The sequence below is a fragment of the Aedes albopictus genome, chromosome 3 (assembly GCF_035046485.1).
Source record: "Aedes albopictus strain Foshan chromosome 3, AalbF5, whole genome shotgun sequence".
NCBI lineage: Eukaryota > Metazoa > Arthropoda > Insecta > Diptera > Culicidae > Aedes > Aedes albopictus.
Genome location: NC_085138.1, coordinates 369,508,618 through 369,522,194, shown reverse-complemented (window position 1 = coordinate 369,522,194; position 13,577 = coordinate 369,508,618). Strand labels below are relative to the sequence as shown.

The window sequence follows — 13,577 nt, the reverse complement described above, 5'->3', positions numbered from 1 at the left end:
GGAATTAAAAGGTACAAAACAGATTACACTCATTCGAAGAGGGTATTCTGCTTAGAGGGTTCGAAAAGTCGGTACAAGAAGTTAGTTTTCATTTTTATGTGGTTTTAGTTAAACGATTGCGTCAAACATTGTGCTATGTTATCACATGTTATGAGATGTTTCACACTTAGTTTTTTTTTTATCGAAACATTTAACGTCTTTCAGTTATTTCTAACAATTTTGTTCCGTGTGACTTTTTTATGAAAATTTTTGCAGGTTTTTGTTGAAAATTTATTTATTAGTGCTGTTATCCTTCAATTGTGTCTCTGCAAGTCATTCCTATTCCAATGGCTCCCATCGGCTGCTTTTGATTCAATAACCTGAAACCGCCCCTTCTTTTAGTGCATGGATATATTATTTCCCGAAAATTCAATCAGTTTGTAGCGAAGTGCGCCCACCGACGTGAATCGTTTGAATCCGAAATAATAATTATTACTAACAGTGAGTGATAATATAAATCCAACGAATGCAGCAGTATCGTTCCTGGTGGTGTTAAACGTCGATGTTGATTGAAGGACGGCAGCGATTGATAGGCGAAGTTATTCAGTAACGAGGTGTGCGTGCAAGCAAAAAAAAATACCTTCGCAGATTTTTGGTGGAAAGTGAAAAGCCACATATAACCGTCGGAATTCGTCGAAAGGTAGTGGAAAAATAGTCAGTTGAAAGTGAAATTTATTGGAAGCACTTGTTTTTGGAAGCCGTTGGTGTGGAAAGGGTAGTGCAATTTCGTGGATTATTATGGCCGGCCGAAGGCAGCAGCATCGACGAAGGAACGGCGCAAGACAGCAATGAGTAACGGAACGACGACAGCAACGGCAGTGGCGGCAACCGGAAACGGTAGCGCTGCTGGCTCAGGGGCTACGGATGCGGAAAGCTTGGTATGTCAAGAATCGTCAGATTAGAGTGTTAGTAACTGTTGTTAGTGGTGGTTGATTTTTCCGGGGGGTTGAGTTGAGTGGTGCTGAACACTGTTCGTCGACCGGTTGCGGTGTTGCTGAGGGGCAACAACCATGTGCTTCGACTTTGAGCGACATGAGGTTTACCGTGTACAGGTCAGAAAGTTTAACATTTATTTTGCAGGAAGTTTTAAGAAGTGAATTGATTGCTGAAAAGTATATGTTTGTTGCAAAAATACTATAAACAATTAATGACACGATTAAGAAGTAGCTTGCAATCATCGAAATGTTCTTTTAATTTTTCATGGTCTCCTTCAAATAGATTTGTTATTTCATTTATTTAGGTAATATCATTGAACATTCATCTTAATTTCAAGAGAGTTTTAGATATACATGTTTGGTTATTTGTCTATAATCTCTGTGACTTAGTTGGTTAAAGCGCTTGTCTAGCAAATAAGATGCCGTGGTTCGAATCAAATTTCAATTGCCACCATTTACCTAAGCTGACACTTCTGATTTATTTATTCTCAGATTCGTTATTTAATAAACCACCATCATATGATGTCTGATTCTCACTTTTAAAATATTTCACTGCTATCGTAGACACTTCTACCACCTTACAGTCCTAGTTTTATAACTCAAACCATAGTCCCTAAATTGCACAATCATCATTGACCTCCTCATCACACATCTCGACAGCCGGATCAAAGAAATATCCATCAGGGCACGACATTTCGTAGGCTGCCCCCATATAGCACGTCACATATTTCTGGCACGAATTCGGATGCGGGAAGAAGCTGGTCCCCGTCTCGGGGCACGGGAAACACTCCGCCACCCGAGCGGGGAAGCACGACTGCAGTTGCAGCACAAACTTATGTCCCGGAGGGCACGTCATCACAGTGGCCCGCCCTTGGTAGCATGAGATGTAACGGTAGCATGCACTGGGATCGCTCATGACGTGCGTAATGGTGGGATGACACTGGGTGACGGGATGACACTCCTCCGCCAGGACGTTCGATGGGAACAGTGCGAGTAGTGTTGCCGATAGTGTGGCGATTCTAAGTACCGTAATCCGGGGTCAAATTGATCACTTTAAAACAACTTTTGCGGATAACATCAGTGCCTGTTCAAATATTGCCAAAAGAATTTCTGTAAAACCAGTACCCAGTGGATCTCCATGGAACCATGTGACAGAATTTTATTCAACCAATTTAAGCTTTAAGTTAAATAGCTTTCAATATCAAAATATTAGAAATGCCACTTTGGGGCGAAATTGATCAGTATACAATTAAGCATCGATTGGAAAGGAAAACTTCCTTCACCGCTTAATTTTGCACTTTTAAAACCGAATAACGCGTCTAAAATCTTACAACTAGTGAATTTAATACTTTAAATGCAAAATTAAATTTCGAAATTTCCCCTTAAACGCCCAAAGGTAGGCAATTTCATTTGAAATAAGTGATTTCTATGACAATAAATAACTATTTCTTCATAAAATGAACTTTTTATAACAATTTCATGTTCTGATTAGCTGCATAACATCCCAGCCAAGGCTCCACAAAAATGTTAAAACAGAGAATTCACGGGGAGTCCAATTAGCAATTGATTGTTTAGCAGCAAGGATTTCAGCTAAATGAGAAATGCATTGCAAATTCCTTGAAAAAATAAGGCAAAACAAACTTTTTTCTAAAAAATTAAAAGTCTACACTCATCTCTAGACATCTACGAATCAGATGACGTAAAAAGTTTAAGATCATTACGACGCTTAAGAGTTCCTAGTATGGAATTGCAATGTAGTACCCGAGTGATCAATTTCACCCCGGTTTACGGTACTGCTGGAAATGTCAGATGTTTTCATCGAAAAAATGGGAAATAGGGTGACAAAGCGTATTATCGGCAGGCTTGTTCTCTTCGCATGAGTGGTTTTTGTCTACCAAATTGCCTGAAACTTGGTCATACAACTCAGCTTGTATGGGAAAGATTTTGAGTTCAATAGGTTTCAAAAAAAAAACATGACGAAGAGAACAAAACGGCCGAAAATACGTAAGTTCCCCTAGTTTAAGTCAAACTAATTTACCGAACATTTTTACGAGGTGTAGATTTTGCTACCGAATACTGGAATGATTACCGTACAACTGAATAAATAAAACGATCGAATCACCTTAAAACTGAAAAGTTTCATATCTTGCGATAAGGTGACAGTGATGGATCGGTGTTATAATGATTACCATGTTGCGATTGCAACGAGGAACTTAGCTAATCTGTGTTGTGTTGTTCAAGCTCACGACCCGGATCTGGCTCTCAGCTCTCGTGCATTTATTTTCAAACAAAATTCTAACTTTCTTAAGCTTCCACTAAAGCCAAAAGTGAGCTGTTATTCTTGGAACTTTTATTGATACATACACTCCCGATCAAAAGTTTGGGGTCACCCCCTCAAAACATGTCATTTTTCTAGGCCCATATCTCCGCCAATTTGCGCCCGATTTCAAAACACTAGGTTTTATTCAAAAGATAATAAGTCAAAGAAGCTTTTAACATGATTTAAAAGAAACTTTTTCAAAAACAATGGTGTGTAAACTTAACTCAAAGTTGCCAAATTTTATAAAAAATAAATACAAACTTACGGCAGTGTCGCTGGAAATTGAGTCGACCAAATTTTAAGATGAGAGCGGTAATATAACCCATTTTCTATTAGTTTTCGACTGCTTTTTACAGAACTTAGGTAAAAAATCTAGAAAAAAAAAGTTATTAAGTAAATTAATCCTTGATGTCATCGACCAAAAGTTTGGGGTCACCCCTCAAAATGATGTATCAGCCAAAAGTTTGGGGACACTATCGTAAAACATGGAAAAGTGATTTGTTGATATCTTTGTCATCTTTCATTCAATTTTAATTCTTCTTGGCTTATTTGAAACAAAATGAATGATACTTACTGCATAGACATTGAACCACACATATTTGTTGAAATTTACATACTAAAACTTAACGTAAAGTTGCCTCATTTTTTTAAATGTGGCGAAATGATAGGTAACTTTAGGTAACATTTTTATATACAAAAATCGTTAAATACGTAAAGTTAAAGACATCAAACGTAAATTTAGTTAATTATCTTTGATATGAGCCAAAAAGAATTAAAATTGAATGAAAGATGACGAAGATATCATCAAATCACTTTTCCATGTTTTACGAAAGTGACCCCAAACTTTTGGCTGATACATCATATTGAGGGGTGACCCCAAACTTTTGGTCAATGGCATGAAGAGTTAGTTTACTTAATAACCTTTTTTCTAGATTTTTTAGCTAAGTTCTGCAAAAAGCAGTTTTACCGGCTTTTCGGGCCCGTATGAAGTTGGTCACCAATATCAACTTCTTTTCCCGATCAGCCTAGATAGCTGTGTAGTGTCGGTAGCGGTTAGTTCAACTGGCTAAGAATAGCACTACGGACCGCCTGTTCCAGTGGTAGGAATCCACTAATCAGGTGACCCCTAATTCATGGTGTTATGCGGCTTTATGCTTACCGTGCCTAGGAATGAATGGCTAGGGGGGTCTAATAAAAACCTAACCGCAAACGGAGCCTGTGGAGTACCAGGGCACCCTCCACAGTATTTGCCCTTACTGTGCTAACCGGAGCAATAGCGCGGTGGACCTTGTGTTTCTCCGAGACAATCAGCTACCCTTCTTCAATCTCATACTTGAGGCTGAATAAGGGCGGGATTATGAAGATGTTATTAATTAGTTTAGATTTTCACCTATATGGTTTCGCATTATGCGTTTTACACAGTGTATTCTGTGCATCCTCGCCTTTGGCGCACTCAATTCGATACCGATCTGGCTTTATTGTTGCTGTTCTTTTTTGTGCTGTGATTGTTAAGAGTTTAATCTTGCCTAGTTTGGGTAGTGGCTACGGTTAGGATAGCTCAGATCAATCTTCAGCACAAAAGAACAGCAACGATCAATCTTTGTAGACTTATGCAAAATGGTACAGCCCAAGTGGCGTTAGTCCAAGAACCTTACTTTCGTAAGGGGAATTTCTATTTAGGAAACCTTGTGAATCCGGTGTTTGCTACTTTCAGTAAAAATGAAATGGCAAACTCACGTGTCATGCCTCGAGCATGTGTGCTTGTCAACAACGCAATCGTTGCTACACTCATCTCTGAACTAACTACCAGAGATGTATGTGCTATCATAATAGATGTATCTGTTGGAAACCTCGACAGGAAATACGTTTATTGTTCGGTTTATTTACCGCATGATGAACCATCCCCTACGGATGCTTTCAAGCAAGTCATTGCATACTGCACTTCAAAAGGCCTTCCGCTAATTGTTGGTAGTGATGCTAATGCTCACCATATAATCTGGGGCAGCTCAGACATCAATTTGAGAGGCTCCAGTTTGATGGAATACTTGAGTAGTACAGATCTTGGATTACTTAACATAGGCAACCGCCCAACCTTCATGGTATCTGGTAGAGAGGAAGTGTTAGACATAACGCTTTGCTCTAGCAGAATTAGTCATGAGCTGACCAATTGGCATGTGTCAGATGAAGAATCTTTATCTGAACATCGTTACATCTTGTTTGAACATGTGAATTTTACTTCGCAAACTTTGCGTTTCAGGAATCCCCGGTCAACCAACTGGGATCTCTTTACCGATTTGGTTGCAGCCAAATTTCATGGATACTCACCATCAATTGACACTCGAAGTGATTTAGATGATGCCGTTGATACCACAACGGCCTTCATCATGGAAGCTTTTGAAGAAGCCTGCCCTCTGCGGTCTGTGAAGACCACAAGAGGAACCCCTTGGTGGAACTCCGATCTGGCGAAGCTTAGGAAACAATGTAGAAAGAGTTGGAACAGACGACGTTCGGCTGGATCGGAGGCTTTCAGGTCGGCTCGCAAGGCCTACCAGAAAGCTCTTCGGTCTGCTGAACGATCCGGCTGGAAAAACCTTTGTACAAATGTTTCCAGTCTGAGTGAAACCAGTCGATTGAACAAAATCCTTGCAAAATCTAAGGATTTTCAAGTGAACGAACTTCGTTTGCCAAATGGTGATTTCACTTCCTCTGATGAGGAAGTTTTAGAATGTTTATTCAGTACACACTTCCCCGGATGTGTGGATATTACATCTTCGGATGAACCTGATGTCTTTTCTTGTAGTTATGATTCTTTAGCTTCGGCTCGGAGTATCATAACTTTAGAATCGATTGAATGGGCACTTAATAGCTTTGCTCCTTTCAAATCTCCTGGGGCAGATGGGATTTATCCTATTTTGCTTCAGAAGGGATTTGATCATTTCAAACATGTTTTGAAACAACTACTTGTTTGCAGTTTTGCTACAGGGTATATTCCCAAATCCTGGCGGGATATTACTGTGAGGTTTATTCCGAAAGTGGGTCGCGCGTCGTATGAAGAAGCAAAGAGCTTCAGACCTATCAGTTTGACCTCTTTTCTTCTGAAATGCTTAGAACGCATTGTGGATCATCACATCCGTGATGTTTATCTGGCCAATGTGCCTCTTCATGTGAACCAACATGCTTACCAATCTGGAAAGTCCACTGTGACTCTTTTACACAAAGTTGTTTACGATATCGAGAAGGCATTCGCTCAAAAGCAATCCTGCTTGGGTGTTTTCTTAGATATCGAGGGTGCCTTTGACAACGTGCCTTTCGATGCCATTTTGGAAGCCGCACGGGGTCATGGTATATCTCCAATGATTTCCAATTGGATTCACCAAATGCTCAAAAACCGACATCTCTTCTCGACATTGCGTCAAGCGGCGATTAGGAAATTGAGTGTTTGTGGATGTCCCCAAGGGGGAGTCTTATCACCACTTTTATGGAATCTCGTAGCAGATACGCTATTGAGGCAACTCAATAATAGCGGTTTTCCTACTTATGGTTTTGCCGACGACTACCTAACATTGTTAGTCGGTATGTGCATCAGCACCCTTTTCGACCTGATGCAAAACGCTCTTCAGGTAGTTGAGGGTTGGTGTCGCCAATATGGCCTTTCGGTAAATCCGAGTAAAACATCTATTGTTCTTTTCACGGAAAAGCGAAACCGTAATGGTGTTCGAACTTTACGTCTCTTTGATTCTGAAATCAATGTGACTGAACAGGTAAAGTACGTTGGAGTCATTCTTGATTCCAAGCTTTCCTGGACACCTCATGTTGAGTTCAGAATCAAGAAAGCTTGTATGGCCTTCGGGCAATGCCGGCGAACCTTTGGTACAACTTGGGGTCTAAAACCCAAGTATATCAAATGGATCTACACAACTGTTGTTCGGCCAATATTGGCCTATGGATGTCTTGTGTGGTGGCAAAAGGGCGAAGTGAGAACGGTCCAATCAAAATTAGGCCATCTCCAAAGGATGTGCTTAATGGCGATGTCTGGAGCGTTCTCTTCAACTCCCACGGCAGCGCTCGAAGTTCTCTTTGACGTTGTCCCACTACACATTCATCTCAAACAAGAAGCACTTTCTTGCACTTACCGCCTATGGGTACTCGGTTTACTAGAGGAAACTCCTGTGAACCGCAGTTCAACACACACCTCGTTGTTTCCACTTTTGGTGAATTGGGACAAAGTTGTCCTTGCTCCAAGTGATCTTACAATTGCTTGTAATTTTCCATATAGGACATTTTCCACGAAATTCCCTTCCCGGGAAGAGTGGACATCTGGTTATCTGGAGAGAAGTATTTCAGACGGCATCGTATGTTACACTGATGGCTCCCTTCTAGAAGGTCGAGCAGGTGCTGGTGTTTATTCCCGTGAGCTAAGGCTGTATCAGTCTTATTCACTTGGCAGACACTGCACCGTTTTTCAGGCCGAAATCTTTGCTCTTATGTGCGGAGTGCAATCAGCACTTCAGCAGCACGTAATGGGCAAAGTAATATACTTCTGTTCAGATAGCCAGGCTGCTATTAAAGCACTTGCTTCGGCCAACTCCAGGTCGAAGATAGTTATCGCTTGTCGAACTCAAATTGAGGAGCTGAATTCAGCAAACGCTTTTCACCTTGTATGGGTACCTGGCCATTCTTCCATCGCTGGAAATGAATTGGCTGATGAGTTAGCTCGCACTGGAGCATCACATGACTACATTGGCCCTGAGCCAGCTATTCCGGTATCCAAGTGTTGGGTGAAGCTTCAGATTGACACCTGGGCTGCCACTCAGCACAAACAATACTGGAATAGTTTGGAGTCATGTCGTCAAACAAAATTGTATTGTACTGAGCCATCTCTAGGGGTGGCAAAGTATCTAACAAATCTGTCAAAGCAGAATTGCAGCATGCTGGTCAAAGCATTGACTGGCCACTGCCGACTCAGTTATCACATGGCGAATATTCAGCAAGCTGATTCATTTGCATGTGATAGCTGTGAATCCGATTATGGAACTTCGTATCATTTAATATGTAACTGTCCAGCTTTTGCGCAATTGCGTTTCCGAGTACTCGGGAAACACTTATTAAGTGAAACTGACTTCAGAAACCTGAATCTTCAGGACGTTCTGTTGTTCTTGACCCGCTGTGGTAAAGAGCTATAGGCTCTCTTTACGCTTTATGCATTATCACAGTGCCCTTCTCAGGGCGCTGTTCGAACCCATTGTGGCACGCTTATGCGTTATTACAGTGTCCTTTTCAGGACGCTATGTGAACCCATTGTGGTACGCTTTTGCGAGTATGACGATCCTATTCCCTTACCTGTCCTTTCCCATCTCCTATCCTTTTTCCTTCCCTTCTCCGTCAGGTAAATGATGAATAGGCTCGTGTTCATGGCGATGGCACAAATTTCCCAAATGGAGGAGAACGTGCCTCTAGAGCCGACCTACTGATACCTGATACACATATTTGTTGAAATTTACATACTAAAACTTAACGTAAAGTTGCCTCATTTTTTTAAATGTGGCGAAATGCTAGGTAACTTTAGGTAACATTTTTATATACAAAAATCGTTAAATACGTAAAGTTAAAGACATCAAACGTAAATTTAGTTAATTATCTTTGATATGAGCCAAAAAGAATTAAAATTGAATGAAAGATGACGAAGATATCATCAAATCACTTTTCCATGTTTTACGAAAGTGACCCCAAACTTTTGGCTGATACATCATATTGAGGGGTGACCCCAAACTTTTGGTCAATGGCATGAAGAGTTAGTTTACTTAATAACCTTTTTTCTAGATTTTTTAGCTAAGTTCTGCAAAAAGCAGTTGAAAGCTAATAGAAAATGGGTTATATTACCACTCTCATCTTAAAAATTGGTCAACTTAATTTCCAGCGACACTGCCGTAAGTTTATATTCATTTTTTAGAAAATTTGGCAACTTTGGGTTAAGTTTACATTCAAAATTTTTTGAAAAAGTTTCTTTTAAATCATGTTCAAAGTTTCTTTTGAATGATACCTAGGGTTTTGAAATCGGGCGCAAATTGGCGGAGATATGGGCCTAAGAAAATAACGTGTTTTTGAGGGGGTGACCCCAAACTTTTGATCGGGAGTGTACACTCCCGTTCAAAAGTTTGGGGTCACCCCCTCAAAAACATGTCATTTTTTTAGGCCCATATCTCCGCCAATTTGCGTCCGATTTCAAAACCCTAGGTTTCATTCAAAAGATAATAAGTCAATGAAACTTTGAACATGATTTAAAAGAAACTTTTTCAAAAAATTTTGTATGTAAACTTAACCCAAAGTTGCCAAATTTTCTAAAAAATGAATATAAACTTACGGCAGTGTCGCTGGAAGTTGGGTCGACCAAATTTTAAGATGAGAGCGGTAATATGACCCATATTCTATTAGCTTTCAACTGCTTTTTACAGAACTTAGCTAAAAAATCTAGAAAAAAAGTTATTAAGTAAATTAATCCTTGATGTCATCGACCAAAAGTTTGGGGTCACCCCTCAAAATGCTGTATCGGCCAAAAGTTTGGGGTCACTATCGTAAAACATGGAAAAGTGATTTGTTGATATCTTTGTCATCTTTCATTCAATTTTAATTCTTCTTGGCTTATTTGAAACAAAATGAATGATACTTACTGCATAGACATTGAACCACACATATTTGTTGAAATTTACATACTAAAACTTAACGTAAAGTTGCCTCATTTTTTGAAGCGTGGTAAAATGTGCTAACTTTACATAACATTTTTATATACAAAAATCGTTAAATACGTTAAGTTAAAGACATCAAACGTAAATTTAGTTAATTATCTTTGAAATGAGCCAAAAATAATTAAAATTGAACTATAGATGACGAAGATATCACCAAATCACTTTTCCATGTTTTACGAAAGTGACCCCAAACTTTTGGCCGATACATCATATTGAGGGGTGACCCCAAACTTTTGGTCGATGACATCAAGGATTAATTTACTTAATAACTTTTTTTCTAGATTTTTTAGCTAAGTTCTGCAAAAAGCAGTTGAAAGCTAATAGAAAATGGGTCATATTACCGCTCTCATCTTAAAATTTGGTCGACCCAACTTCCAGCGACACTGCCGTAAGTTTATATTCATTTTTTAGAAAATTTGGCAACTTTGGGTTAAGTTCACATACAATTTTTTTTGAAAAAGTTTCTTTTAAATCATGTTCAAAGTTTCTTTGACTTATTATCTTTTGAATGAAACCTAGGGTTTTGAAATCGGACGCAAATTGGCGGAGATATAGGCCTAAAAAAATGACATGTTTTTGAGGGGGTGACCCCAAACTTTTGAACGGGAGTGTATATGCATATTGATACAGATTAATGTTCAACATACTAAGAACTCTGAGAAGGTGATAGTGTTGATGCTTGAGCGACAATATCGATCATCATAATTGGTCCGATAGTAAACTTACAAACGGCGGCGGAGTATTTGAATATTTCCTACGTATTTTTCCAGGAATTCTTGCAGAAAGTAATAAGCGTTATGTGTAACATACCTTAACAGAACTTACCTCTGAAATAACATAAAGAGTTCACCAATACTTGCTTCCAGAGCTTTTATTTTCTTTTAGCCTTTATCAGTTCTCCAAAAATAAGATGATAATGGATTTCTAACAAAAATCCTGCTACAGGTATATTCTCACCATCAAAAGTTTGGGGTCACCCCCTCTAAAACATGTCATTTTTGAGGCCCATATCTCCGTTAATTTGCGTCCGATTTCGAAACACTAGGTTTCATTCAAAAGATAACAAGTCAAAGTAACTTTGAACATGATTTATGTGAAACTTTTACAAAAATATTTGTATGTAAACTTTACCCAAAGTTGACAAATTCGCTAAAAAAATGAATATTAACTTACAGCAGTGTCACTGGAAATTGGGTCAATCAAAATTTATGGTGAGAGCGATAATATAACCTATTTTCTATTAGCTTCCAATCAAGGATGGGATCATTCATTTGCATTCAGTTACATTCACTTGCTGTAAGTTCGCTTCAGAATCATCGTAGCAAAAATCAGTGTATGGAACACATTTTCATTTTGGTTTTACCTAAAACTTTGTAGAACAATGTACTTGCGTAGCATCAATAATTAAGTCAACAGAAGGTAGCAAACGCAACTCTCCACGGTGTGATTTACATTTACATTCACGGCGTGGAGAGTTGCCTTCACAGCTATCTCGTGACTTTGGTATGCGTGTGCGACCCTAATATCATTCGGCAAACTTTCAGATAAAACTACAAGGCTAAATTCATCCAAACATTGTTTTTTGATAGCATGCTTCTGAGCTGAGATCGTAGCAAGTGAATGTTATTCTTTGCAAATGAATGATCCCATCCTTGCTTCCAACTGCTTTTTGACGAACTTATCTAAAAAATTCAGAAAAAAAGTTATTAGATAAATTAACTCTTGATGTCATCGACCAAAAGTTTGGGGTCACTCTCCAATATGATATATCAGCCAAAAGTTTGAGGTCACTTTCGTAAAACATGGAGAAGTGATTTGGTAATAACTTCGTCATCTATAGTTCAGTTTTAACTCTTTTTGGCTCATTTCAAAGATAATTAACTAAATTTACGTTTGATGTCTTTAATTTAATTTATGCAACGATCCAAAAATATAAGAAATAATCCGTAAAGTTTTGGGAACGATCCATATTTTTTTCGAAATGATTCATAACTCTGGGATAATCTATCTATATAAATAAAAATGGAATGGTGTTTGTATGTCACGAATAGGCTCAGGAACGGGCCAATGGATCTACAGGGGATAGACAAAATGATCGGGACAGGCAAAATTTTCACTTTACAAAAAATGTTCAACTAGCTGTAACTTTTCGAAAAGTGCATCGAATATTCTCAAATTTTTACTGTTAGTTCTTCAACTAGTTGTGTATCAGTGGACAAAATTTGGAAAAGATCGGACAATTCTTCACGAAGCTATAAAGATTTTTGAAAAAGATAAAATTATCCGATAGCCAACTTTGAGCTGTTATACCTCCGGATTCAATGAACCGATTGCAATGAAATTTTGACCATTCGTGACTTATATAATGAACTCTAGAAAACATTTGACTTAACTTGAAATTTTTAACAAGCGAAAAAGTTATAGCGAATAATTTTTTTTCCTAAATTGGTCTATTTTTATTATGCATCCCATTAATTTTTCAATTTATTGGCGGCTATGTTGTTACTTTCCTTCAAAACGCATTTATATATAAGTCAATTAGAGGGAAACTAAATGAACTATAATTTGCATCTTGAATTTTGAAACGATGTTGATGTTTTGGATAATTTGATGTTTTATTAGAAAAATAATCTAATCGTTATAATTTTCTTCTGTGTTAAGAATATTAAGTTAAATCAATGGTTTTTCATAGCTCATTATATAAGTCATTAATGGTCAAAATTTCATTACATTCGGTTAATTGAATCCGGAGATATAACAGCTCAAAGTTGGCTATCGGATAATTTTACCATTTTCAAAAATCTTTATAACTTCGTGAATAATTGTCCGATCTTTTCCAAATTTTGTCAACTGATACACAACTAGTTGAAGAACTTACAGTGAAAATTTGAGAATATTTGATGCACTTTTCGAATAGTTACAGCTAATTAAACATTTTTTGAAAAGTGAAAATTTTGCCTGTCCCGATCATTTTGTCTATCCCCTGTACACCATTCTTTCAGTGTTTCATTCGTGCAAGGCTCCGACGTGTTTGTACGAAAAAATAATTGGGAAAATCGACCGGGAACGCACCGGGGCATTTTTCTACAGAGCTGCATGTCAAAAAACATAGTAGGCAGGCAGAACGACGTTTGCCGGGACAGCTAGTGATCCATTAAATTATGGATCGAATAAAACCATGGAAAACTTTTTCGTGAAATTTACACTGTTGATTCATGAATCATTTCTTAAATTTTATAGACTGTTTCAGAAATTATAAATACACTTTGTTTATTTAATTAAATAATCTGTTTTAATGATTTTTACCAACTTCTTTCAGAGTATAGCATATTGTACTCCATATTTTTATATTTCCTTTCAATTGTCTTGATATTTTAAAGAACAGTCGAGTTCTCTAACAAATAACTTAATTTTTCAAATTTGCATTTGCACAAAGGTGTTTTTTTTAATGATTTCAACATTATTTATCACTGAATATCAAAAATTGTCTAAATTTTTATCACATTCGCTTTCGCAACAAGTTGTCTAAGGAATGCCTTG

At 38.0% G+C, this 13,577-nt stretch overlaps 1 protein-coding gene across 2 annotated transcripts in view; it reads left to right on the top strand.

Annotated features, from left to right (window-relative positions):
- The window catches only part of LOC109432299 (ral guanine nucleotide dissociation stimulator-like 1), a 230,401-nt gene that overhangs the window by 57,457 nt on the left and 159,367 nt on the right, over positions 1 to 13,577 (top strand). The window contains exon 3 of one of the 2 annotated variants that reach the window (XM_062855559.1): positions 417 to 917. In XM_062855559.1, coding sequence (XP_062711543.1) covers positions 828 to 917 — 90 coding nt within the window. In that variant the 5' untranslated portion in view covers positions 417 to 827. Of the gene's footprint in view, positions 1 to 407; positions 918 to 13,577 lie in introns of those variants that run through there. The other variant, XM_029875142.2, reaches the window with a different exon arrangement.